Here is a 27,386-nt window from a genome sequence, read left to right as displayed (position 1 = left end):
TTGATTAGTACCGAGGTAGAAATGGGAGTTATAACATCATCATCATCATTAGCGCTCATTCAAGCCCTGGTACTTCCGTTCACTCCGTTTTCTCTTTCCACGCCTCCCCTGGCCAGAGGTGGGGGTGTCCCAGGGGTCCCTTTGAGCACCGTCTGCTTGTCGACCCCCCTCCACGTGCCCGCTTCGCGCGCTCTTCCACCCCAAGCTGTGAGGCCTCCGGGAGTCGCCGCAGGGCCCCGCCCCGGCACGGCCCCACAGCGCCCCCCAGTGGTTCCCGGCTCAGCTCGCGGGCCCCACTAGTCGCTAGTGCCGGCCCTTCGCGCTCTTCTCTCCCGCTGTATTTAACCCTCAAGGTTCGGGCTGGCATCTCCGCCGCCGCTTCGCTTTCCCGTTTGCCAGTCTCCTGCCTCTGCCTCACCTTCTCCCTCCAGCGACCCCCCCTCTTGCCCAGCTCATCCCAGCATCTCCCCTCCCTCCCTCCCCGGGCTCTCCCAGGCTCCCTCGTCACTGAGCCAGGAGGCTACACGCCCAGCCGTCTAAGTGGGACCAGCTCACACCGAGGGAGCTGCAGCCGAGCAGAGAACGTAACGGCCGCAGGTTGAGTAGGTGCAGCAGGAGTTGCAGCGGCCAGCGCCACCAGCGAGGAGGTCCCAAGCAGCATGGCCCGGAGAAGCGCCTTCCCCGCCGCTGCGCTCCGCCTCTGGAGCATCCTCCCGTGCCTGCTGGTGCTGCGGGCAGAAGCCGGGCAGCCCCGGGAGGAGAGCCTGTACCTGTGGATCGATGCTCACCAGGCGCGAGTGCTCATAGGTAAGGCTCCCGCGCCCAGCACCGGACTCTGCTGTGCCTCCACTCTCTCCGCTCGCTCTTCTCTTAAAGGGGGGATGCATGATATGTTTTCAAAATTTAATTTCAAAGAAAATTGCTTCCCCCCTCCTTTTTAATACACTTTGTCCCCTAATCTGAAAGTTCGTAAACTTCTCACAGGAAACCAAAGCTGAGCTAGCGTTCTGATTATGCTGTCTAGTTTTTACAACCTCCGTTTTTAGGTGGTCCCAGCATTTGTTTGCATCAGTTAGCTCCATGTGTCTGTCAGCATCATTCTTACCACATGCAGAGGAAAATCAGTCTCGGTAGCTGGTGGATGCCAAAGGCAGGTGTTTTGTGCAGAGAAATGGCCCTTGCCGATTCTTTGGTTTTCTTTTTGCAACTTCTGATTTGGATTCTCTCAAGTCCACCCAGTTTGATAGTTCGTTTCTTTTTTTCACAACAGGATTTGAAGAGGATATCCTGATTGTTTCAGAGGGGAAAATGGCCCCCTTTACGCATGATTTCAGAAAAGCACAACAGAGAATGCCAGCTATTCCTGTCAATATCCATTCCATGAATTTTACCTGGCAAGCTGCAGGGCAGGTAAGTGCTGATCGGCAAAAAAAGGTGGAGAAAATGACCCTTTGATAGTTCTAATGCCTGATAAAAGGTAGAAATAATATTGTATACTGTTTAGTCTGACGCATTTTTCAGTTCTTAAGAGTAATTTTTCATCTGATGTCCAAAAAGAAATAATGAATTAATTCCCATTTATTTAGAGTTGTCACATAAGTTAAAGATTTCAAAAGAAAAGGGCAAGCAATGTGTCTAAGCTCACTATTTTGGTAAGACTCAGTGTCTTCAGGCTGCTGGAATTATAAAGAGCTCAAAGACCAGCATTTCTGGTTACTGCGATCACTGACATTAAAATTTAACATAATATTTAAAAGGCTGTTTTCCACAGTGTGTGCTTATCACTTGTGACATTATTTATACTTTCCAACAAATTTTAAAGTATATAAATATTTTTGACATTGTACAAAAAAAATTGGTATGTTGAAATTTATTCACCAGAACATGAATGCTATGTATTTCTGGTAGAAGTTCACAGGCTCAAAGACTGTCATGTAAGAAAGTTTCCAAAGTGTTTCAGGCTATGGATTGTTTTAGTTACCAGTTTAAATATTTTCTTTCCTATGGGAAAAAAAGAAAACTACAATTCATTTTTATGAAGAAGCATTCCTTTTGTTCCTTAGCACATTAATATCTTTTGTATGATACATTTTATGTCTTCTCGGTATAACAGAACCTCTGACTTTGGAAAGAATAAAATTCTTATGTGAGCTTAATTTCTTTTGTGCAATTGGAAAATTTACTGTAGAGGACAACTGGTAAGTCAAGAATTATTTTGCTAATTAGTAAAATGCGTCTACTATGAAAATCATTGTGATTAAAATCACATTTTCAGGTCTTTTTTATTTGAAAAGTACCTAAATGACTAAATTCACGAAGAATGTGATCCAGAAAACACTTCATAAAAAGTAACTATTTTGACCTTAGAGAGCACTTTAACGGCACGGTGGAAACCCTGGTGGCGTAGTGGTTAAGTGCTATGGCTACTAACCAAAAGGTCAGCAGTTCGAATCCACCAGGTGCTCCTTGGAAACTCTATGGGGCAGTTCTACTCTGCCCTGTAGGGTCGCTATGAGTCAGAATCGACTCGACCGCAGTGGGGTTTGGTTTGGTGGCGCAGTGGTTAAGAGTTATGGCTGCTAACCAAAAAGTTGGCAGTTCGAATCCACCAGCCAGTCGCTCCTTGGAAACCCTATGGGGCAGTTCTACTCTGCCCTATAGAGTCATTACGAGTCAGAATCAACTCGTTGGCAACGGGTTTTGAATGGTCCTGACCATTTTAGCTCTGTCTTATTTTCCTCAGATCTGTTCTCTTTTTATTCTTCTGTAATACATCAAATATAGACCCTTCACGTTTCCATTGTTTTGTCATTAAAAAAAAAAAACATTTTTAATTCATTAAGTTCATGACAGGAAGGACATGTATTCTAATGCCCCCATTTTCCAGACAAGTTCACTGAGGTATCTCTTGCTCTATAGTGTGATTATTTCTTTTCTCCCTAATCTCTACTTCATAGACATTTTATGGAACATTAATTTTTGAAAATTTCGAAATCAGTAATAAATCAATGAATGACCTTTTATTATCTTCTTTTCTTTTCACCTGAGTCTGTTTAATTGTAATGACCCCTTGTCAGAATGGTCTCAATATCATTTCTGTAATTCTTTTAAAAAGAATATTTTGACCTATACTTTTATGGACCCATAAGAACCATTAGAGGTAGCTTAAATTGCACCCCTCTAGGGTTTTTTTTTTTAGGGTTAGCTGAAAGAGTATACTGACTGTAGAGGAGCAGAAAATGTCAACGGTTGTAATATTTTTTGCATATGAGTTCGTCTTCTAAACAATAGAATTTGAAGCAAAAGCTTGAATTCCGTTTTATCCCTTCCGTTGTTTGTAGCTTAGTGCTTGTTGGCGGACATTGGCATATTGCTGAGTACAAAATGGATTGACATATCAAACAATCTCAGGGGTATTTCTTGTAGGACATTAGGAAAGAATGGAACTGGCATGGAGATGAAGCCTCTAGCATCTTTTCCTCTCCTACTTTGGGATTGGTTACCCATGTGGATTATCTTATTATGCAGGGGAATGTTAGCACCTCAATTAAGTTGCCTTCCTCTCTCTGCTCTGTCTGCCCTGGAGACGTTTCCACAGGTAGCTACATGAAATCTGGTGTCTTTTTGTGGGGGGGGGAGTGGTAAGGAGGGTCTATACAATGCCAAACAGCAAGATGTTTTAAAATTTTGTTTGAATATGACTGATTTCACTCAATAGAGTTATGTGATCCCAACAGCACCATAAATTTTGAAAGGCATGGAAATTTTGAAGATGGAAAAAATAATGACTTCAGTACACCAATTAAGTATTTTGGAAGGCATCTATGGCTAAAGCTAAACTACATCAAAACACTTACATGGAAAATGAAAAAACTCATTCCACAGCCTAATTATTTCATCCAAATAATATCAAACACTTAGGCATTTTAACTGTACATAAGCAAGTTTTTGGCAATATGTGGAACTTTAGGACTGAAGGCGTAGCAGAGCCAGAAAGGTGTTATCTTACTTCCAATAAATTATTAGTCCAGTAACCCAGAGTGGAAGCCCTGGTGGCACAGTGTTTAAGAGCTCGACTGCTAACCTAAAGGTCAGCCGTTCAAATCCACCAGCGGCTCTTTGGAAACCTTATGGGGCAGTTCTACTCTGTCCTATACGGTCACTATGAGTTGAGATCAACTCAACAGCAATGAGTTTGGTGTTTGTTTTTTTTTTTTTAACCCAAAGTGTTCTTGAGCACGTTTAAAATACATTTCATGTTCTACTTTAGAAAAATGCAAGTAAAAATTACAGTGGTACTCATTCCTCTACAAAAGGCTTGCCAAAATTGTTTAAACAGTTTTTAGAGTGTTGAGATATGTGCGTATTCATATATGGCTGGTGTGCATATTACCCTTTTTGTAGGGCAATTTGACTATGATGGCAAAAGACTTGATATAGATCTTTTGACTGGGAGATTTTACTTCCAGAGATCCCTCCTAAGGAAATAACCATGGATATCTATAAAAATTTATGTATGAGAAGGTTCCTCATCATGGTGTTTGTAAAAGTAAAAAATGGATACAACTAGAGGTCCAGCGACAGTGACTTACACAGGAGAGTACAGTGAAGCATTAAGAAGGCTATTATAGACATGGAGTGATGTTCACTAACGAAGTAGGTAGAATATTCTATAACATAGTATATGGTGTTTGATTCCATTACAAAATAAACCCAGTGCCGTCGAGTCGATTCCGACTCACAGTGATATAAAAAAAAAATAAGAAGAAGAATAGGCAGACAAAAACCCAGTGCCTATTACAAAATAGGCAGACAAAAAAAAAGTCATATCCATTAAGGTGTTAACGTCCGTTCAATCAGCATACGTTACTTTCTGGTTTGTCCACAATGAATGTGTACTGATTTGTAATTTTAAAAATTACAGATTATTTGTTGTTTAACGAATTACGTTAAACACGTGTGAACAGTTGTACTTTAGAGGTTAAAAGTGTGTGATGTTCTGTGTCTATATTTGTTATCTAGGGTCGTTTTTATGTTATACATCACTCAGATGTATAATGTAAAAATGATCGTGACTGTGGGGGCCAAAGAATTCACTAATGCTCAACTAGTTCTCATTTACCAGTTTCTTTTGAGGTTCATGAAAACCTGCTTTGAAAGGCTTCCCTGCCTGAAATCACTAAACCCTACTTCTCTCTCTCTCTTTGTAATTGTCATTTTCCATGTAAAACCTTGCTTATTTCCCATTTAAAATGCTTATTTTCGGATATGCTCTTTCTCAAGGCTTTTAGATGAGAGAAAGGTTTCCACTAAAGAGTTTGGAAGGGTTTTTAGAAATTAAGGAAAATGCAATTATTTATATAACTTTTTAAGAGTTGATATTTTTCAATGAGGCAACTTTTCCTTAAATTTGAGATATTACACTTAGTCAGGGACCTTGAGCAACCATTTTGGTTTTCTAAACTAGGCACTAATTAAACATTTTATTTGGAAAACTGACCCTTTCTGAACACCATGACTTTCAAATAAAAATTTAATGAGAAGTTTTGTTAGACAAATCTGAATTCTTACAACTGGACACTACTGCTGATTTTCATATGAACCAATTCGGTCTAAGGCCAAAACTATTGTATTTATATCTTTTGCCATTATATAGACTTGACCTTAGTAACTATTGTATACTCTACCACCTGCATAAAGTTGCTAAGGTACTATGACTCTAACCCAAAAAAAAAAAAAAAACCCAAACCCATTGCCGTCAAGTTGATTCTGACTCACAGCAACACTATAGGACAGAGCAGAGTTTCCACAGAGCACCTGGTGGATTCAAACTGCTGATCTTTTGGTTAGCAGCCGTAGCTGTAACCACTACGCCACCAGGGTTTCTGCTATGACTCTGAAACCATAAAACCTGTTGCTGTCGAGTCAACTGGGAGTAGAACTGCCGCTTAGTGTTTCCAAGGAGCACCCGGTGGATTCAAACTGCCAAGCTTTTGGTTAACAGCTATAGCACTTAACCACTACACCACCAGGATTCCACCATGACTCTAGTACTTAGTTAATAGGGCATCTCTTTTTATGTTGACATTTTTAGCAGTGGTGAGGGATTTATGTTGAGCTGTCTCTAGTAGTTCTCCAACCTCCTTGTGACCAAAGGCCTGCATTTCTGAGGTAGTTGGCAAAGGTTGGGATGAAATTTGTGCCTGTGAAACAGGAATTCTCTAGGTGAAGATAACCAGCTAATATTAGCTTCAAACCCACCACCTGGATTACTATACACAGGCCATCTGCACCAACAAGTCCAGATAGCAGAGGAAGCTTTTTTATTGTGTATAATGTGCAGAATTCTTATAGCCACTAGAAGTCAGTGGTGTAGCTTCGTTTTTCTCAATTTCGAGATGCTTAAAAACAAAACATAGAGCTGTTGCTGGGGGTACAGGGAAGATAAAAGAGAATTTTGTCTGTTGCCCTAGGGACTGGGAGGTCATGTGTACACTGTGGAAAAATTGATTTTATTGGGTTAAACTGCAGAACCTACTCCTTTGTCTTTAATTTATGATGATCGAAAAAAGAATATTAGATATGCTGAAGATACAGTGTATCAAGTGAAACATTTTCCAACATGCAAGAGTAGTTATATGAGTTACATGAGTTCCTGACCCTTTTTAAGTCCCTGTCAATTAGAAAGAACTTCTTGAATTATTGAAAACTGCCAGAAAAGTTAAAAAAAAAAAAAAAAAAAAACAAGTATAAGGAAAGCTAGAAAACTTTGCTTGCATCCTGGTGGCCCTTTGTGAATAGTTTCAGTCAGTAACACCCTAATTCAGCCCTAAAATATCATTGGGAAGAAAGGATATCTGAAACAAACCATTTTTCTGACAACTGACTCACATTTTTGCTAATTAAAAAAAAAAAAGGAATCACTCTACTGATATGTTTCTGTTACATCAACTGGATAACCCAATTCCACCATTAAAATGTCCCTAAAGCCCCAGAAGCCCCAGAGAACTTGTTTTGTTTTTTTTTTTAAGTTTGTATTTGATGTTGTATAACACGCGTCGCATTGTATTGGCTCCAGTTTGTAGTCTCAAATTCCTGGTTGAGTTAAGGAGACCTGTACTAAAAAAATTTTTTTTTTCTTCTTTTCTCATTTTGACAAAAATCAAAGAAAAACAGTAAAGGATGAATTTTAATTCAAGTACTTCTTCTCCAACTTCAAAGGAACTGCCAAACGTCTTTAAACACCTCCTTCCAAACCTGAAGTTATGGTAGCACTTATTATTACTATTATTTAAATCCCCTATGTGTACTGTCCATATTTTTTCCTAATGGAATTAAGATTGCTTTGGAAGTTCCAACCCAAGTGCTTGCATACCTTGGCACTCCTGGGGTTCCCAGTCATACCCTCGTGGCGGTTTTATGTCACCAAATGGAGGAAATGCCAAGTTTTCTGACCCCAGTTCCATGGTTTCAAAGTGGGAATGTGAATATGTTTACATACTGTGGGCATGATTTTTTTTTTTTAAGGAGGTGCTCGTATCAAAAGCACAGCTTTAAACCTTTAATGTTTAGATTCTGTTATGATGTGGTATTTTGCATTGTGGTGTTGTGGACATGCCACTAGGGATCAAAGAGTAATTCTGCACAGAGCCAATTTCATTGAGCAAAGCAGGCATGTGCCAGCCATCTGTTGTATCTGCTGATAGAAAACAGCAGTAAGTTCCTCAAACTTTTGCCAGAAAATAAAAGAAAAAAGACTTTATTGCTTAGAGGAGATGAGTTACAAGGCACCTTGTAAGCCACATCTGGTTCTACAGCGATTTACATGGCATACATGTAAATCCCACTATGTCTTCCTTACATGGTGGTGTAAAGTCACATAAACAAACCCTTTGCTGATATCCTCTGTGTTTATTCTTAGCTTGAAATTGCTTGCACAAATAAAAATGTTTTAAATTCTTGTGGCAAAGCAGAGAGAAGTGATATTCAATAAAGCATTTTGCTTTTGGTTAAACTAATTTAACTTTAATGTCCCTAATGAACAGGATGGGTGTTGTGAGGGCAAAACTTTTGAGATTAAGAGTTTAGTGAAAATATCCTTCATCCTGTTATGGGATCTTTGGAGGAGGCCTTGTCAGATCGGGGCTTCTCTTGCTGCAGTGATTTGGCCAAATTGCCACATATGCCACCCTGAGAGTAGCAGGGTAGATAAAGTGTTCTCCCATTCAGCTTTTTCTCTGTGACTCATGCACTCAACCAGTAAACACAAGACACTTAGCTAGGCACTGAACATACAAAGATGAATAAACACGGTTCCTGCCCTCAGGGGACTCATAGTCTAGTAAACAGATATTCATCACACTCATCCAAATGAGGTTAGAAAATACAGGATTGGCTGAGAGCAGAAATGAGGCCACTCTTTTTCTTGCCTGGAGATAAGACAGATGGATACCTACCTTCTGGGCTATATGTTTTATCTTTTTTTTTTTTTTTTTTTGAGACTCATGGATGACTGTGATCAAAGAATATTGGAAATTGTCAGCTATTTTTCGAATCCCATTTACCTGAACAGAATCTCACAGAGCAGCTATAAGTATGGGCATGGGACAAAGGGACTGATCAAGGGGTGAGCCCTTAGCTGGCAACATGAAAAAAAGAGATGAATACAGTCATTGTTTAGCTGCTCTTAGCCAGAACTCAGATTGTGCCCTGGTGGTAAAACATCATTAAGATCTAATTCCTTGCCCTTGAGAAAATTAGAAGCTAACTTGAGAGACAGACATATAAACAGATCGTTTTAATAATTCCCGGTAAGTGGTATTGTAGACGTACAGAGTTATTCCCAGGCTATAATGAAAGCGCAGAGGAGGAGTAAGTTCAGAGCTAACTATGAGTTAGCCAACAAAAACATGGAAGAGGGATGGTTTTCAGGGAAAGGAAATGGATTTGCAAGCCACAGAGATAAGAAATAGAGTTGTCTGGGTTCCTAGTGGTTTGATGTAGCTCAAATGTACTGTGCAAGGTAAGAAGTGGAGAGGTGGGTAGGGGCTAGGTCCTAGAGGTTCTTGTCCATCATGTTAAAGTATCTGGGAATTATTCTGAAGGCAACGGTCAGTCAATGAAAAGGTATAAAGCAGAGGACAACTGGGTCAGAGTTACATGTTTAGATCACCCTGTCGGCAGGGTGGAGATATCTCTGAGGAGAGCTTGACTACAATGAGATCAGGGATGAAGAGAGGAAAGAAATGTATTGGGGGAGTATTTCGGAGATAAAACCTGAAAATCTTGACGATAACCAAAAAACCCACTGCTGTCGAGTCTATTCCAACTCACAGCAACCCTATAGGACAGAGTAGAACTGCCCAATAGAGTTTCCAAGAATGCCTGGTAGATTTGAACTGCCAGCTTCTTGCTTAGCAGCCATAGCACTTAACCACTACTCCACCAGGGTTTCCTAAAAACCAAAAACCCACAGGGTTTCCTAGGATACCTCATTTCCTCCACTCTCTGTTTCACTAACTTGGCAATAGACCTGTTAGCCTTTCTGGCCATCATTCCCTCTCGTTTCTGCCTCAGGGCCTTTGCACCTGAGTGCCCTCCGCCTAAAATGTACTTCCATCAAATTTCTGTGTAATGTGCTCCCTCTCTTCCTCCATGTCTCTGACCAAATATCACCCCCTCTAAAAAACTTTCCCTGACTCTCCTTTCTAAAAAATCACCCTCCCAATCACTCTGAGTCTCTTTCTCTGCTGTATTTTCTTCATGGCACTTATAACAACTGATAATACTTCATTATATCTGGTTTTAATTGTTTGACTCCCATTTGGATGTAAGCTCAGGAGAACATTTGTGCAGTTCACCTTGTATCTCCAGGTCCTAGAACAGCTCCTGACAGATAGTTGGCAGTTGATAAATATTTGTGGGATGAATGAATAAGTGAGGTAGGTACCATTTCACAGATAAGGCAACTGAGACATAGAGGAACAAAGGTCACAAAGCTAGTAAGTAGCAGAGCTGGGATTCAAACCCAGACAATCAGGATCTAGAGCCTTGCTCTGATAGGTGCTTAACAGAGGCGTGAACGCAGTTCTCTGGGAGGGCAGAGGAGGAATCAGTTGATTTTGGCTGAAGGAATTGGGGAAGGCTTGACAGGAGAGGAAATAGTAATCAAACTTGGACTTGAAGGATGTTCATGAAGCTGTTCAACCAGTAAGGAAGAGAAAGGAGGGGGCATCACAGGCAAAGGTAAGGGAGTTGTGAACGTGCATTCTGGGAAAGGTTAATGGTGCCTGAGGCTGGGGCTTGGTGTGTGGAAGGGAGAATATGGGGTGGAGGTGGGGACAGGAGGCCGGACATGTGGTAAAGGCCAGACGGAGAAACGCTTGGGCTCATAGAAAGGTCTTAGGCCTCAAGTCTTTTTTCAACAACAAAAGCAGTTTGGATTATCTCTAAATTCCCTCCAAATTCTAAAATTTATGAATCTATCTCTTAAGTAAACACCTTCAGTCATTTAATGTTAATGGTCTCTTCAATACAAAGTCCAGTATCTATTTCTAGCTTTTTAAAAATCAAGACGCAAAGATGTTGCTCTCCAAATGTCAAATTATAAAAACATCCACCTCAGAGTACCCCTTTATTTTATCCTATGTCAATAACAATAATAGCCAACACTCATATAATGCCTACTGTAGGCTGGGCACTCTTCTAATCACGTAACAGATACTGTCTCACTGAATTCTCTCAATAACCTTGAGGTCGGCACCATCATCCCCAATTTACAGATGAGGAGAATAGGACATGGTGAAGTTACTTACCCAAGACACACAGCTAAAACTTAAGCACATGTTTATATACTTCAGAGATCTTTCTCACCTGTTCTGACAGCCTTTGGAGTATCATCTTGTTCCACAAATTAACTATTCAAAAACAGTCATTAAAGCTTACAAAATATAATTGGCCTAACTGCTTTTAGGAATTCATCAGCTAGGGGAAAAGATTGTTACCTCAGTAAAGCAATCAAAATAATTGTGGTGAGTTCTCAGAGCCAACATGTAAAGTTTACAAGATTTTTCATTGCACATGGAAACCTGACCAAAGAGTCAAGTGGAGCTGCAGGCCATTCCACATTTCTCTTGTTAAGTAGTATATCCTGACACAGAGCTGCCTCTGCCCGAAGGACACTATTACCCAATTTGCTCAAAGACTTCACATGGGTTAGCTGTGACTCCATGAATGCCCTAAGAAGAATCTAGGGCACATAAAGCCAGAGGATTTTGCCATCGATAAATTTATGATTACTAAAAGATTTATTTTTAAAAGATTTCAGTCTAGAAAACCCTATGAGGCAGTTCTACTCTGTCATATGGGGTTGACATGAGTCAAAAATCAACTTGATGGCACACAGCAACAACAACATGCTGGTGAAGACATCACAGAGAAGGTAACAGTTGAGCGGGATCACGAAAAGCGTTCAGTAGGTAGAGAGTGGCCAAGGTTGGTGTGGGGGAAGATGGGCATTCTAGGGATAAGGAATAACCCATAGGAGGTATACAGGATTGAAAATCATGGGTGTAGTTGGAGAATGACAATTAGTTCAGAATGGTAAGGATTTATGGAACATAACAGAGGAATAGATGTTTAAAAAAATAAGTTTGGGAAAGATTATGATGCTTTCTGTGTGCCATCACGGACATTATCTTATAGATAATGGGGAGCCATTGAAAATTTAGAAGTAGATAATAGTGTTTTAGCCGTATGAAGGATAACTTTGGTGGTAGATGGAAGGCAGATGATAGGGTGCCTGACTGAGGATTAAGAAAGAGCCAATTAAAAAGTAATTTAAGGTACCACAAGAGTGACAAGGGCTGAGCTAAGCAGCGGGGAGAGAGAGGAAGGGGCGGACTCCAGAGGTATCTGTCAGTGTAATTGATAGGACTTACCGCATGTGGGTGTTAGTGGAAAAGAGGGAATAGAGGATGACGCTGAGAGGACTGGGTGAATAGTGATGTCTTCACTTAAAAATTAATTACAGGAGCAAGAGCAGAACACTTTGGGGTGCAAAGACAGTGGGGTCCATCTGGAACCTGCTAAGCACGAATTTCTGCTGAGCATGGATTTTCTGCTGAATGTCCAGATGGCAAAGTCTGGTAGGCAGTTAAAACTTAGACTCTGGAGCTAAGACATGATATGAAGAGCAGAAATATTGATTTTGGAGACTATGAGTCCTCTCTCCCTCCCTTCCATCTTTCAACCTCAACTTAATAAACATTTGGCCAAAGCTTGTGCTGAACATTGAAAAAACAAATGTAAATTGGATGTGAACCTTGCCCTAAGGGAGATCCCAGTCTAGTGTGGGTACAGATATGAACGAAAATAACAGTGATAGAATATTAAATATGTTAGAATGCAATATGAACAAGGTGCTATGCAAAAACTGAGGAAAAAGCATTAACTCTGTTGGAGTAGGGTTTCCGGTTTTCTTCAGGATGTACTGTAAGACCTGTAAAACTTAAGATATTTACATTTGGAACAACTTTTGCTCTGCCTAACTCTCACGGTTTTTATCTACTTGGGGTAATTAGGCCTAAAGTATTCTGCCTTATACATAGGTTGCCGTCGAGTTGATTCCAACTCACGGGAACCCTATGTGTATCAGAGGGCTCCATAGGGTTTCCGATGGCTGGTTTTTTGGAAGCAGAATACCAGGTCTTTCTTTTGAGGTACTTCTGGGTAGACACAAATCTTCAACCTTTTGGTTAGCGGCTGAGTATGGTAACTATTTGCATCATTCTGCATTATAATACTTGCCATTAGTATAATACTTGCCATTATTATAATATAATTATTATAATTCTGCCTTATATACTTGCCATTAATTTTTCAGAAATGAATGTGACAAATATTAATATACTACTGAGTGACAAAGCAAGTCAGCTTTCCCAAATAAAAAGTTGAGAACTGCTCTTGAAGAAACCAGCATGTGGAAGCTGTAGATAAGCCTGAAGAAACTTACTTTGTAGGGCTTGTTAGGACGCATTGTTTCCAGGGGCTATTTCAGAATGAGTCATAGATGTGCCACTGGAAGGATTTACATCTAAAGTCAGGTCCATGTAGGACATGTGAAGCAAAAACCAACTGGGTTCCAAGTAGATTTATAGAATGACTCTGTTATTTGGCTTTTGAGTACTTAGTGAAGCCATTTGATTCATATCATTTGAAACTTCAATTAATATTTCAAGTTGGAACTTGATTAGGATTTGAGATTTATTGATATTGCTGTCACTTATAGCAGTAGCCAGCAGATGGCAATGTAAAGGTTACTCTTGTGTGGAATTTTCCACCCTAACATTTTTTAAGGCTGTGGGCTCTCTCTGTCTAACAGAGGCCTGCTGTGGGGTGCTGTGAACTTTATGTAACTCATTTTCAATAGGCCATTAGTATATCCAGTAAACTTTCTCAAATTCAATGCCACTAAAAGCTCATCAGATGTTTAAGAATTCATCCTAAATAACTGAAAATGTGAATTGTTTCATTATATCCTAGTTTCTTCCTTTTAAGCAATTACTCAAATTCAGGCAGGAGTCAAGTTTAGGGTTAATATTTCTACATTCATCCAATACCTTTGCCTTCTCTGGCTGTGGCTTTGGAAGTCACAGAATCACCGAACTGGAAGGGATCCCAGAGCTCATCCAGCTCAAACTTTCTCTGAAACATCCATGAATTCTGATCTCCCAGCCTCCGGTCGAACATGCCCAGTGGCAGTGAACTTATTAAGGAAGTCTTTTATATTCTTGGATTATGTTAATCATGGAAAGGTGTTTTTTATGATGGTCCCAAACCTGCCTTCCCTGTGTAACTTGACTAGCCCCAGACTCTACCAGTCTGTGGACACAGATGAGGCCACGCTGACATTTATACCCTGATGTTGGCTGCTCATCCTCTCCATCAGTGATGTAGTGCCTCAAGGCATTTAGCCCTCCTTTTCCCCTAGCAAAGACCAGCTATTTCTGTGGGTTACTAGGAGAATTCAACACAGACTGTCTAGATGGAGACTTCCGACCTCTGCGGCTGCTATGGTGTCCCTGATGAGAGGACTGCTTTTAGGCCCAGGTGCAAGCCTCTCCATGCTCCTTAAACTGTAAATACTCAAGAGGCCAAACTTGACTGTATTCACCACTTGCCTTATGGCCTTGGAGCAACTTGGTGTTCTGTCCTGAAATGGAGAGTCTACCCGCTTCCTCAGTTCAGCATTGAACTTTTTCACTTGAAACCTATAGTAGTATAGCTTAACACCCAGACCCCATCTGAAGTCCGCTGTTGAGTTCCTACAGCCCAAGTTCCCAAGGCCCTCGTCCTTTCTGTGCAACTGTGTGCCTCTGCCTCCCCTCCCCTTGAACAAATTCTGTATTAGGGGGTCCCCTGAATCCCGTACATGCTTGGAGGTGCCACCAACTACCAGAAAAATTGAGGTTCTGCTGGGATACCTGAGCACATCTATAATTCCTAGCCTTGGTCCTCTTTCTGACCTCTGAAGCCAGTCGGAGTCTGTTTTATCCCCATTCTCATTGGCAACCAGCCCAGTGGGATTTGGGGATAGCTCCTCTTGCCTCCAAATCTTTTCTCTATTCCAAAAAAAAAAAAAAATACAAGCCAGTTGCTGTTGAGTCAAGTTCAACTCATGGACTTTCTTCTCAGGTACCTCTAGCTGGATTCAAATTTCCAACCTCTTGATTAGTAGTCAAGCACTTATCCACTTGCCCCACCCAGGGACTCCTTTCTCCATGCCAAGCATTGCCAATTTCTTCAGCTACTTCAGTACGAGTCAGAATCAAGTCAATGGCAACAGGTTTGGTTTGATTTTAGTCTGCCTCTAGAATCCATGATTAAATTGCAACTTGAAATCTTTGAAATCAAGATTTTCCTGAATCTTCATTTTTATTAAATGGACAGTTCGTTGCATGCCTAGGTATGGTACTATGCTGCAGGCTGTGAGGAATGCATTACATACGAACCCTGACCAATTAAGAGGTACATTGTCAGAGGGGATTAAAATAGCATGGGTTCAGTAAATATTAGGTCAAGTCACTTGAAATTGTCATTTTTAATGGACCAAAATGGTTGAATTTCATGTGGTTTAACCTAATGATAAGGACTGACATTTATTGGCTGTTTACTATGTGCCAGCTGCTCTTCTGAGTAGTTTATATATAGTTTCTGTTTTAATACTCAGAACAATTCTGTGAGCTGATGGAACTATTTTTTATCCTCATTAAATATATGAGAAGGCTGAGGTGCAGAGAATTTAAGTAACTTGCCCAAGATCATAACTTAGTCACCTGCAGAGCCTGGGTTTGAATCTTCTCTTTCTGAAGCTTTAGAAGTCACAGAATCACCAAGTTGGAAGAGATCCCAGAGCTCATCCAGCCCAACCTTTCTCTAAAGCTTCCGTGAATTCTGATGCCATAGTATGTGTATATTGAATTTTTTTTTCCACATCTGTGTTATACAGGGGTAGGCCAACTAGTCCCTCCAAATCAGTTTTTGAAGAGGCGTATCATTGAGAGAGTCCAACCTCGCGAGGAGGTGTACCTGGATGAGTGCAATAGTTAAGTGCTTGACTACTAACTGAAAAGCTGACCATTTAGACCCACCCAGAGGTGCCTTGGAAGAAAGTCCTGGTGATCTGCTTCTGAAAGTTCAGAGCCTTGGAAGCTCTGTGGAACAATTCTACCCATGGGGTCCACCATGAGTCAAAACTGACTCAATGGCCACTTGTTTTTGGTACCTTGCAAGGCAAATATCAAATCATCTAAGACCAGATCTAGTCTGGAAGCTGATTACTCCACTCAGCACCAATGGAACTAATAAAAATCCACTTGGCTCCAGACAGGCTGAATGTCTTTGGTTCCCAAAGACTGAACATTAAACTTATCTGATTTCTTGGATATCTGCAGGATAGTGCTTGGAGAGTTATCCCTGCATGTCCTATGCTGTCTAGCGTTCGAGGAAATAGAAACTGAGGGAGAGAATGAGGTAAGGGCTATTTTTCCCTTCTGCTAATAGCAGCAATATCTTTCATTTATACTGTGCCAGATAGTTTATAACGTGCTTGCCTTTATATAAATTCATTAGATTTGTTCAGTTCTCCCAATATCTGTGAAAAATCATATATTAATGAAACTGCAGATAACTGAATGTGAGGAATAACTGTGATAATTTGCAGTGAATGGCCTTTGGTCAAAAGTGAAATAATTCAAACCTGATCTTTAATAGGGCATCTTTGTGTAATGCACAGAAGATTTTTGTGTTTGTGATTTTATAGAAAGGCTTTTGCCTTTCAGTAAAAGTAAATAAGAGTCCATTCTATAAATACCGTTTGAATTATAATGAAATATTTTCAGTGGAAAGTATAAGCAGATTTCCATTCCATTCCATAATAAGCATAAAAATAATTATCCTTCATCTGTTTTAATACCCAGTATTTCAGATTTTTTTGCAGTTAGATGAAAAAAAATTATAAATAACTTCTTTTGCTCCTCTTAATGGAGTCTTCAATTCCTTGAGAAATTCTGCATACCAAAGGCTCTTCTAGAAGAGTAATTTACATATTTAGAAGGTTATTCCCCCAGTATGAAACGCTTCAAGATAACAGAGGTTGTATCTGCCCCTTTGAGTGGGGGACAGGACCAGGACTAGGGTGAGGCAAGTGAGGTGCCCAGGGCGCTTACGGGAGCCTAGGATAGAAAAGTGCCTCCATAAATTTTGCACTCTGGGCAACTTGCTTGCTCCGGACATACTGGAGAGAATACCACATATTTTCTCTTAGCTCCCTAATAGTGAGAGAAGTTACTATGAAAGAGAGACAAAAGGCAGCATGGGCCAAATCTTGGAGCTTGGATTCTGCAAGTATTAAAAGGAAATAATTTACCTCTTACAGGGGCAGCAGAATACAGTTGGGTAATGTGTACAAAGTACTTGACATGTAGTAGACAGTGAAAAAATAGGGTCTTTTCTCCTGTTTGCATTAATGAGCTGTTAATGCTAGGTGGGAGGTGTGAGGCCAAAGAAAGATAGTTGGCCAGATTCAAAGCTGGGGAGTTTGCTGGCAGGCAGCCCAAATTCCATTGGAAGTGATGGCGTCTCACTCTCTGAACTCAGAGTGTCACACTGAGTTGGCCTCAGGAGACCTGGCTTGGAGCCCGGCTCTCACACCAACCTTAGACAAGTATTTGGGATCTCAGAGAAGTATTCTGCTTCCTTTCTCATCTGTAAAATATAAGTTTCTCTCAGTTCTAAATATCTGTGCTTTATTAGTCATTATCATTTCCATATTGTTAATTTTTTGGTTTGAATTCAAATTATAGTAAGAAAAAATAGCTTGAGCAATAAGTTAATTGTCATAAAAATAAACTTTAAGCACAATTAACTTTTCAAAATACTGTTTACCTGAATAATGCCAGTCAAATCTACTAAAATCTATTTTTGGCAATTTTTGTCTGGCTTTTCTATTAACTTGGTTTCATATCATTTGATTTAACTAACATAGTGACTTTGGGAGTTAAACTCTGAGGCAAGTAGACAGGACAGCCATATTTACTCTTGTTTACCCTCTGAGACCTTCTCCAAGCGGTAGCTCCTTTCTAGATACTCATGACATCTATTCCAGGCTTGGGTCTTTACAGAAAAGAACTGTGAAATCAACTCTAAAACTTGTGAAATCTCTGACTCAGGAACATAAACTGGACTTCATTAGAGTTGTAAGTGATTAATTTCCTGGGTATAAGTTTTTTTTTTTTTTTTTTTTTTTAGTGTATCCAGACAGAGTTTTAAGTTCACTACTTTTTTCCATTATAAGGTAGTGCACTCTCTAAATTTTTTTTTTAGAAACTATGGAAAAAGGGAAAGAAGAATGGGGGGGGGAAGTCATATATTGCTAACCCACCTAATGTTAATGTTTAGGTGTTTTTCCATCTAGTCTTTTTCTACTGAAATAACAATTTGTGTCCTTTTTCTTGGTTGTTTGCTTAAGAACAGTGAGGCATTTTTCCCTGTTGTATATTCTGTAAACATGATTTTTTTTAATGGCTGTACCATATTCTGTGGTTTCGTAAAACATTCTCTTATTTAGATTATATCTAATTGTTCACTATTATAAATATCACTATGAAGAGCAACTTTATGCATAGAACTTTTTCCAGACTAGGATTATTTTCTTAGGACTGAGTTCCAGAAGTGGAATTTCTGAGTCAGAGTGCCTGTTCGTTGTAGAGGCTCTTGGTACATACATAATTGCAAAATGGCATTGTGATAACTACTCCATACGTCCAGAAGAAACGTTTTTCTTTTGTGGCTTTTTTTTTTTTTAACTCCCAAATGAAGGTTTCCACATAGTACTGATGATTGTTGACTAGTGCCTGCGTTTTGTTGAGTTATGACAAATTCATCTCACTGGGAATTTCATACTGTAGGTGGCAGTGGGGGATCAGTAAGTGGTAGGTGAGTGATTTTTTTTTTTTTTTTCTTCCTTTCCATACAGGGCTGTTAAGATCCCTCCAGGTAAAGGGCTCTGCATAGGATAATTAATAGGGACCAGAGGGCTCTTCGGGTTGATATCAAATTATAAATTATACTCCTACTCTACAAATACAAAACTAGTGGTTGATTGCTAGATGAGGGAAAAACAAGTAATTCCTTTTTAAATAGGAAGCAATTTTTCTACTAATTTTAAAGGTATATGAATAAATAAACATTTATATTTATTTCTGTCTGCATGTTTCATACCCTTATGTAGATAAAAAAATGTAGATACATTTATCTATAAATATTTTGAAATAACAGTGATTAACATTTATATATATATAAACATTTATATATATATTTATTTTTGCATGTACCCTATTTAAAGTATTTTTTTAAGTTTTTATTCTCCCAACACTCAGGGCAAAGCAGAATTAACAAGTAGGTCAGCTTCAAGGTTTAGAGAGTTACTATCATCAGTGGCTAGAACATAACACTTTCTAAGAGGAAGACTGTTGTGTTTGCTACATAGTATCAAAAGGAGAGAACTCTGAAAAATTAAATATACTTTTATGGGTGCTGCGTAAAAGGGAAGACAAATGAATTTGCTGATCAGAGCTCCCAGAGCTGTATATACCCAAAGGTAGAAGAGGAAGGAGCAGATCGTACCTTTAGAGAAAGTGCTCAGGACGCCAAAGAGGGGGTTTCACTTGAACCAGCAGTCCTGGTATCTGAGTGAATACCTTGCATTTTAGGCTTTGAAGTGTCTGCTCACTTCTGCTGAATTTGCTCTCTGTGGAATAAAATGGTTCATGAAAAAAAAAAAAAGAAAGAAAAGCTGGTAGATAGACACAAATTCTTGTTTATAAACTGCCGGCTTCTCTTTGCCATAGAACATCTTCTGCAGCCACTTCAAAGGCAGAAGCCGTCACAGGCTTCTCTGAGCAAAATCTGTGCTGAACACGTGGCAAACAAGCAGGACACGGGCAAGTCTGATCCAGGAAAATCATTCCCAACCACTCCATTGGCTTATTCTAAATAAGCTCATAAATTGGTTATCAAAATATATCTCTGCATTGTGAAAACATCAGAAATTAATAAAGACAAAAATAAGCCTCCAAGAATATTTACTTATCAGATTTCCAGATTTGCCTCTCCAAGAACTAATACACTGAGACTTTGCTTTTAACACGAAGAACACACTCTTCATTGAACCCATCAGTGTTCTATTTCGATATCTACGCAGAGTGAACTGTATTCTTCCCAAATGCTTAAGACTCTGTGTTCCACCTGGGAGCACGGTATCAAGGGCTGCCTCCACTTAAAATCATAAACTCTTAGAAGAGAAGGAATCATAAAGATCAGTTCAACCCACCTCATTTTTCAGATGAGGAATCTAAGGACCAGAGATGATGACTGACTGTCTCAGGATCACAGAAAGCTAACAATATTGCTGACTCTAGAGCATGTCTTTTGACAGCCAGAGCAGAACTTTCCTCTTGGTTTCAGTCTGAAACTTTAGGCTGTGCGAAGGTGTAACATCACAGCTCAATGGTCCCTTAAAATATGGAAAGAAAAAATTGCCTGAAATTTTTCTTAATAGTATGGAGTATCGGGAAGTCACTTAGCCTCTTTCTGTGTTAGCCAGTCTAATTTAAAAAAAAAAAAAAAAAACAACCCTAATGTTCAATTCTGAGGCAATAACTGGATGGGCTGATTACAGGCACAAGTAAATTCTTTTCTGGCCATGATACGTGTCACCCAGCACAGTGCCCAGAACATGGTAGACACTTAACAGTGGTAGTCTCCCAAACCTGGGCTAATGTCAGCATTGCTTTTTCTCTTTTTACTTAAGCACTGGCGTGATGGAAATGATCGATAGGGAAGCAGTGTGGTATCATGGTGAGCGGTCTGGGGTGGTCCTAACTGGATGGGCCTTGGAAATGTAAGTTAACCTTCCTGGTCCTCAGTTTCCCCAAATGTAAAATCATGACTCATGTGATCTCCTAGGATTTTTCCAGCTCTAAAATGGCATGTTCTGCAATTTTACCTCAGAGAGGCTTTGTGAAGATGAATTTGTTCTCTGTTCTCTGAGATTCCTTGGTATAGAAATTCCGACAACATCAAAAGGAATTACAGTACACATTTCTCAACCACAGTTGAAAAGTGTTTAATAGTCAGATAATATATATCTTTAAAAATAGCACAGTTTATACATGACTTTGAAGAGTGGGCCTGATCATGTACTAATCTGTTTCCAAAAGCCTGCATTCACAGATTGACTTTGTCTTTTATCCAGGAAGAAAGAAGTTATGCTAGTACAATGTGTACTGGTCCTTTTGTTCTTTTGTCTTTCTCTTAATTAATTTTAGAACTTGGGCTGTCTCTTGGACATGAGTTCTTCCCCCCTGCCAGATTCCACCAATCCTAGAATTACAACCCCTCTCCCTTTCCTTCTTTCTCCAGTTTAATAAACATAGTTTCTTACCCCCACCCCGCCATGATGCTAGAACTACTATTACTTTAATTTTTCTAATAATATCACCTGAAGTGATATGACACAACCAAAGAAAATTGAGGAAAAATACTAAAGACAGAAATACCTGAGAGATAATGGCAAGGTGATACTTAAAAAGGCTAACAGAGTTTTGAGGATAGATTTACTCTCTGGGAGGGAGGTAAAAGAAACAAATGTTGATTTTTTGAAGCAAGGTAATCTTGGAGGGATCAGGAAGAGTACTATGGAGTAGCATGAACAAATGATAAGGCTTGGACATGGAAAGACAAGAAAAAAGAAGCAGGCAATGCACTTGATCAAAGCAGGAGGAGTGAGGAGAGAATATTGACCGAGGGGTGGTTTCTTAGGGCAAGAGTCTTTTAAGGTCAGCTGGCAGGGATCCAGCCTCTGACAGAAAGCAGGGGTCAGCCTTCAACTATCTTCTGTAAGAACTCAGCCGTCATCTCTGGCTCTCCAGTTTCATCATTTCCATGGATCACACACCATATTCATCCAGAATTTTCCTTGCCACCGCTAAATCTCATTTCTTTTTATTTTACTCTTAAGACTTGAGAACAACAGCCACTTCACAAAGACTCATTTACATCAAAGTGAGATGGGTTTTCAAGAATTCTATATAAAAAATAAAGCCATTAATAAGTATATATAACAACTAACTTGAAAAAATTAATGTAAATAACTAATTTTTAAAAACACTCGTTCATAAGACTTTGTCAATGGTTTTAATAAGCCTTTTTTGATATGCTTCTCTAAATTCTTTTGATTCATTCATATGATTTAAAATAGACACTAATATTGTATCAAAATACACAGTATGAAGAAAAAATTTTTCTCCAAATTTTACACACAATTCTGTTGTTGTTGTTAGGTGCCATGGAGTTGGTGTCAACTCATAGAACCCTATGTACAACAGAACGAAACACTGCCCAGTCCTGTGCCATCCATCCTTACAACGGTTGCTATGCTTGAGCCCATTGTTAAAAGCCACTGTATCAATCCATATCATTAAAGGTCTTCCTCCTTTTCACTGACCCTCTACTTCACCAAGCATGATATCTTTCTCTAGGAACTGGTCCCTCCTGCTCACATGTCCAAAGTATGTGAGATGAGGGCTCGCCCTCCTGACTTCTAAGGAGCATTCTGGCTGTCCTTCTTCCAAGACAGATCTGTTCATTCTTCTGGCAGTCCATGGTATATTCAATATTCTTTGCCAACACCATAATTCAAAGGTATCAATTCTTCTTCAGTCTTCCTCATTCAGTGTTCAGCGTTCACATTTATATGAGGAGATTGAAAATACCATGGCTTGGGTCAGGTGCACCTTAGTCCTCAAAGTGACATCTTTGCTTTTTAACACTCGAAAGAGGTTTTTTTCAGCAGATTGCCCAGTGCAATATGTCATTTGGTTTCTTGATTGCCGCTTCCATGAGCATTGATTTTGGATCCAAGTAAAACGAAATCCTTGACGACTTCAGTCTTTTCTCCATTTATCATAATGTTACTTATTGGTCAGGTTGTGAGGATTTTTGTTTTCTTTATGTTGAGGTATAATCCCTACTGAAGGCTGTATAGTCTTTGATCTTCATCAGTAAGTGCCTCAAGTCCTCTTCACTTTCAGCAAACAAGTTGGCATCATTTGCATATCACAGGTTGTTAATGACTCTTCTAATCCTGATGTCACATTCTTCACATAGTCTAGCTTTTTGGATTGTTTGCTCAGCATACAGATTAAATAAGTATGGTGAAAGCATACAGCCCTGATGCACACCTTTCCTGATTTTAAACCACACAGTATCCCCTTGTTCTGTTCAAACAATTGCCTCTTGGTCTATGTACAGTTTATGCAAGACCACAATTAAGTGTTCTGGAATTCTAGTTCTTCCCAATGTTATCCATAACATAATGATATCCGCAATATAATTTTTACACACAATGTTTCATAGTAAAGTTGACTTTTTCCACATAGCATAAAATTGCTAACTCATATCCAGCCTCTAGTAAACTATGATTTTTCCAGCTCTGATTTGTCAAGTTTTAGCTACCCCATTATGCTTCATTGGTTCGATTTTTGTTCCTATATAGACCACAGGTTTTAGGGAACCCTGATGGCTCAATGGTTAACAGCTAACTGAAATGTTGGTGGTTTGAACCCACCCAGTGGCTCCAAAAAAGAAAAGATCTAGAGATCTGCTCCTGTAAAGATTATAGCCTAGGAAACCCGTGGGTCAGTTCTACTCTCTGTCCAATAGGGTTGCTGTGAGTCGGAATCAATTTGATGGCACACAACAACAACAATTCTAGTTTAATGGTGTCTTATTTTAATTGGTCAAGAACATTTGGATATTTCAGTATTCCAGAGTACTAAAACCTACTTACTTTAAGAAAGCTGACAGTTTTTGTGAGCACTTTCATATTTTGTTTATCAAAGTCACTAATAATAATGTTCAATAGATTGATTTTCAAGACTCATCTGAATGAGACACCACTAGGTTGACATGGATCCATGCTTTGAGTATGGCTCCTAAATGGATTGTTTAGTCGTCCAGTAAAGGCTAGTAGATTTCCCATTTTGTCAATAATTGTGCCACGTGCGAAGGAATCAATAGTGATTTTGGAATAGAGGTAGAGCTTTCTCTGTTGCTTCCTATCTTCTCTTTTGAGGAAAGAGATCAGGTTAGTCTGGCACTGTTTGCCTCTTATGACTCCATGTTTGATTGTTTGTCTAGATATTAAAAGAGCCATGGTAACAGATACTGGTGCTGACTGGTCTGTAATTTCCATAGCCACAGCCCCCCCCCCCCTTTTTTAAGGTGAATACAAGATGCTTAGTTATCAGAACCTTTTAGTTTCCACTCATTCACACAAGTCATGATTCAGATCATGTCAGCCTGCTGATTTGAGTGCATCCATTTTTTTCTATTGTTCTATTTCTTTTCCTCTGTGTGTTGCCTGTTTTCCTTCAGTCATAACTTGAGAACAAAACTAGCTTGCCATTTTCTTAAAAAACAGTCAGATGGAAGACATTAAACGCCTGATCCGTCTACCTTTTGTTGTTACTGGTCTTCCTAGATGTCTCCCCCCCCGCCCCGTTTTTTTTGCAAGACATTTGAAATTACTTCTGCAAAATAAAACTGGACTATTGCAAATAGATTGGTAAATGATTGTAGTCTCTGCCTTTTGGAATTACAGTCAAGTGGAAGAGATATGGGGCCAATTATCACATTTTTGATATATTGAATGCATTGAGTCAGTCATTTAAAATTTAATTTGAAAGACAGTGGAAAGCTAGTAACATAATGACAAATGGATAAGTTCTCTATAGTGGCATGGAGTCACAAAGATTACTTTAGCAGTGGTATTTGAACTAAGGAATCTAGTGATAAAAAAGCTTTCTGGAAATTAGCTTTGGCAACTTTTATATCAGTCCCAAAAGGGGGCGGGGGAGAAGGGAGCCATGAAACCAGATAACCAAACAGAATAGGGTAGCATGAGGAGAGAGGGAATAATAGCTATTATGAAGGAGGAGGCCAAGATGCAAAAATAACTTCTTTTATGCACCCTCTCTTTATTTCTTTTGCCTTTGTATACTTATCTCTCTCTAAAGATCTAATGTTTAGTTTAAAAAGATGGGACTAATCCTTTCTTGGAAACCCTGGTGGCGTAGTGGTTAAGAGCTACAGCTGCTAACCAGAAGGTCGGCAGTTTGAAACCACTAGGCGCTCCTTAGAAACTCTACAGAGCAGTTCTACCCCATCCTATAGGGTCACTATGATCCTTTCTTGGGTATCTTTTATTCTGTCATTAAGTGTTCCTTCAATTCAGACTTCTCCCATGTCCCCCTAGTTAGCTCAGGAAACTCCCTTGGTTTTTTTTTTTTTTTCCTTGCTGTGGCCCTGGGTTAGTTCCCCCCCTCCCCCGCAAATCTTTTCTTGCCTGCTTACTGCCTTTCCTTCCCAAAAGTGAAGGTAAATTAAGCTACGCAAAACACCCACATTTTAAATTTAATAACAATATAATTTTGTTTAATCAATCATCCAACTAAACAAACAGAAAGAGACTAACCAAATATATGAATCTTAGATTATGTAGCTAGCAACATAATGGCTCCCTAGCTTGGTCCCAGTCATTTGAGAACTTTTGAGGAGAATAAACCAATTGCCATTGAGTTGATTCCAACTCATGGCAACCCCATACATGTCAGAGTAGAACCATGATCCCTAGGTTTTCAATGGCTCATTTTTTGGAAGTAGATTGCCAGGCCTTTCTTTTGAGGTATCCCTGGGTGGACTCGGACCTCCAGCCTTTCAGTTAACAGCTCAGTGCGTTATCCTCTTGCACCAAGTGGGGACTTCTACACAAGAATAAAAACCAAAAAAAAAAATCAAACCCATTACTGTTGAGTAGATTCCGACTCATAACGACCCTATAGGACAGAGTAGAACTGCTTCATAGAGTTTCCAAGGAGCACCTGGTGGATTCAAACTGCCGACCTTTTGGTTAGCAGTCCATAGCACTTAACCACTACACCACCAGAGTTTCCAAGAATAGGCCCTTGCTAGACCGATACATTTTCAGTTACGTTTTTAACGATGATTTTGTCAGGAAAGACTTCTTTCCAATGATCTATTTTTTAAAGCACAGCAGCCATGCAATTAAGTAGAAAATAACTGACTTTGATTAAATTGCTTTTCACAAACGATTGTTCTTTGGATTTTGGGGAAATGTTTATTTGTCCTTTTAAGCTTTCCAAAGTCCTTCCCTTTTAGGTATCCACACCCAAGCTTAGTGGCTTGAACAGTTCAAGGCTGACGGTAGCTGTGAAGAGTTTCATAGCCTTTTAAGAAAGTTCAACAACTGTGTTTGGGGAAGAGATATATGTATTATGCAGGACTGCTAGCTAACCCAGAGATTGTAACATATGGAATTCATAAAGGTCCAATTACAGAACGTCACTGTTTGCCACGGTTTTAACTTGTGTAAGTTATTGATTATACTTTCATGAGATCATAATCAAAAGGTTATTCTTTGGTAATGGTGTGTTAGGAGAGCTTTATCCTGAACTTCAAAGCCATCCTCTGAGACCCAAGAACAAAGGCTTAGAAGTTTGAACCAGGGCCAGAGTCAGTCTGTAGGAGTTAACGATGTTCCAGACCATCCAGGAGCCAAGTCAACCTATCTGTGTGCCTGAACTTTTGCTCATCACATCAGATCAACCGTCATCACTAAAAGATGACAGTTGATTCAGCTTTAATGTGCCTTTTTTTTTTTTAATGAACCTGTTTAACTATGGTGTCTGTTCACATGCCTCATCATCGTTTATTTTAACAGTAAAGGACTGTCACTCACTCTGCTTTCAGAAGACAGTGATTATCGTTAACAAGGCATACATCTAGGAATGGGGAGTGCAAGTACTGAAATATGTACAGAAAGTAGTTCTTAGAAATGGGAATTAATAGAATTAATATATTAATATAACAAGTACGAAGTAATAAAAAAGGGGTTCAGATTTGTCCTCATACTCTGGCATGATTTAAGTGGGCAGAAAAGGAAGTCTTGTGAGGTTGGCCGAAACTGTTAATGGAAAATCTGCTGCCCCCTCTTTGGCTCTTAAAATCATTAATGTAAAACTATGGTGCCGACGAAGCAAAACACCATCGTGCATAATCACGTAGAGCAAACTTTACTCTTTCTGACAGAACCTCTGCAAACCTACTGTGTCAGCTTTCTCCTTGGGCTTTTGGATCAATCCTCTGGCCGATTTTAGGATTTCTCTAGTCACCCTGAGATAATAAAATGTCTTCTGATTCCTTGAGTACCAAGATTATTCTCATTTCAGTCTTAAATATCCACTTCTGTGTAATAGCTAAAATTCTCATCTTCATTCCAAGTTAAGGCTTCTCCCCTTCCCCACCTGTGGCCTGGAAGGCACCATGGCCGACTCTTCTCACTAGGCCACCTCTGGCTCCTCTAGGTTGAAAGGCTAGGGTGCAGATGGGGTCGTGGAAAAGAGAGACAACAGGTAAGAGGCAGGGCATTGATGTCACTGGACAGTGTTTCCTCTGGTCCTCAAGGATGTTTAGAGCTAATGTTGTTGTTATGGGAGTTCCCTGGGGCCCTCAGGGATTCACCCCCTGGCAGCATCTGATTCCTGTGTCTGTAATATGGCAGCGCTTTCCCTCAGGCTGAGTGCTTATAACCATATTGCTCCACTCGCTCTGACTCGGCTGTGCTGGACTCCTTGTTATTACCTGAATATGCCAGATTCTCTCCAGCCTGGAAGACTCTGTGCTAACTATTCGTTCTGCTGGAACGCTCTTCCCTCAGATATCCACACAGCTTGATATACCTTTCT

At 39.7% G+C, this 27,386-nt stretch overlaps 1 protein-coding gene across 1 annotated transcript in view; it reads left to right on the top strand.

Annotated features, from left to right (window-relative positions):
* The first annotated feature begins 304 nt into the window (after positions 1–304).
* Positions 305–27,386, top strand: part of WIF1 (WNT inhibitory factor 1) — an 83,974-nt gene continuing 56,892 nt past the window's right edge. The window contains exons 1-2 of the mRNA XM_049883783.1: positions 305–807; positions 1,271–1,410. Coding sequence (XP_049739740.1) covers positions 660–807; positions 1,271–1,410 — 288 coding nt within the window. The 5' untranslated portion in view covers positions 305–659. The remainder of the gene's footprint in view (positions 808–1,270; positions 1,411–27,386) is intronic.

This window comes from Elephas maximus, chromosome 4 (assembly GCF_024166365.1).
Source record: "Elephas maximus indicus isolate mEleMax1 chromosome 4, mEleMax1 primary haplotype, whole genome shotgun sequence".
Lineage (NCBI taxonomy): Eukaryota > Metazoa > Chordata > Mammalia > Proboscidea > Elephantidae > Elephas > Elephas maximus.
The sequence above is the reverse complement of the archived record's forward strand: the minus strand, read 5'-3'. Positions and strand labels throughout refer to the sequence as shown.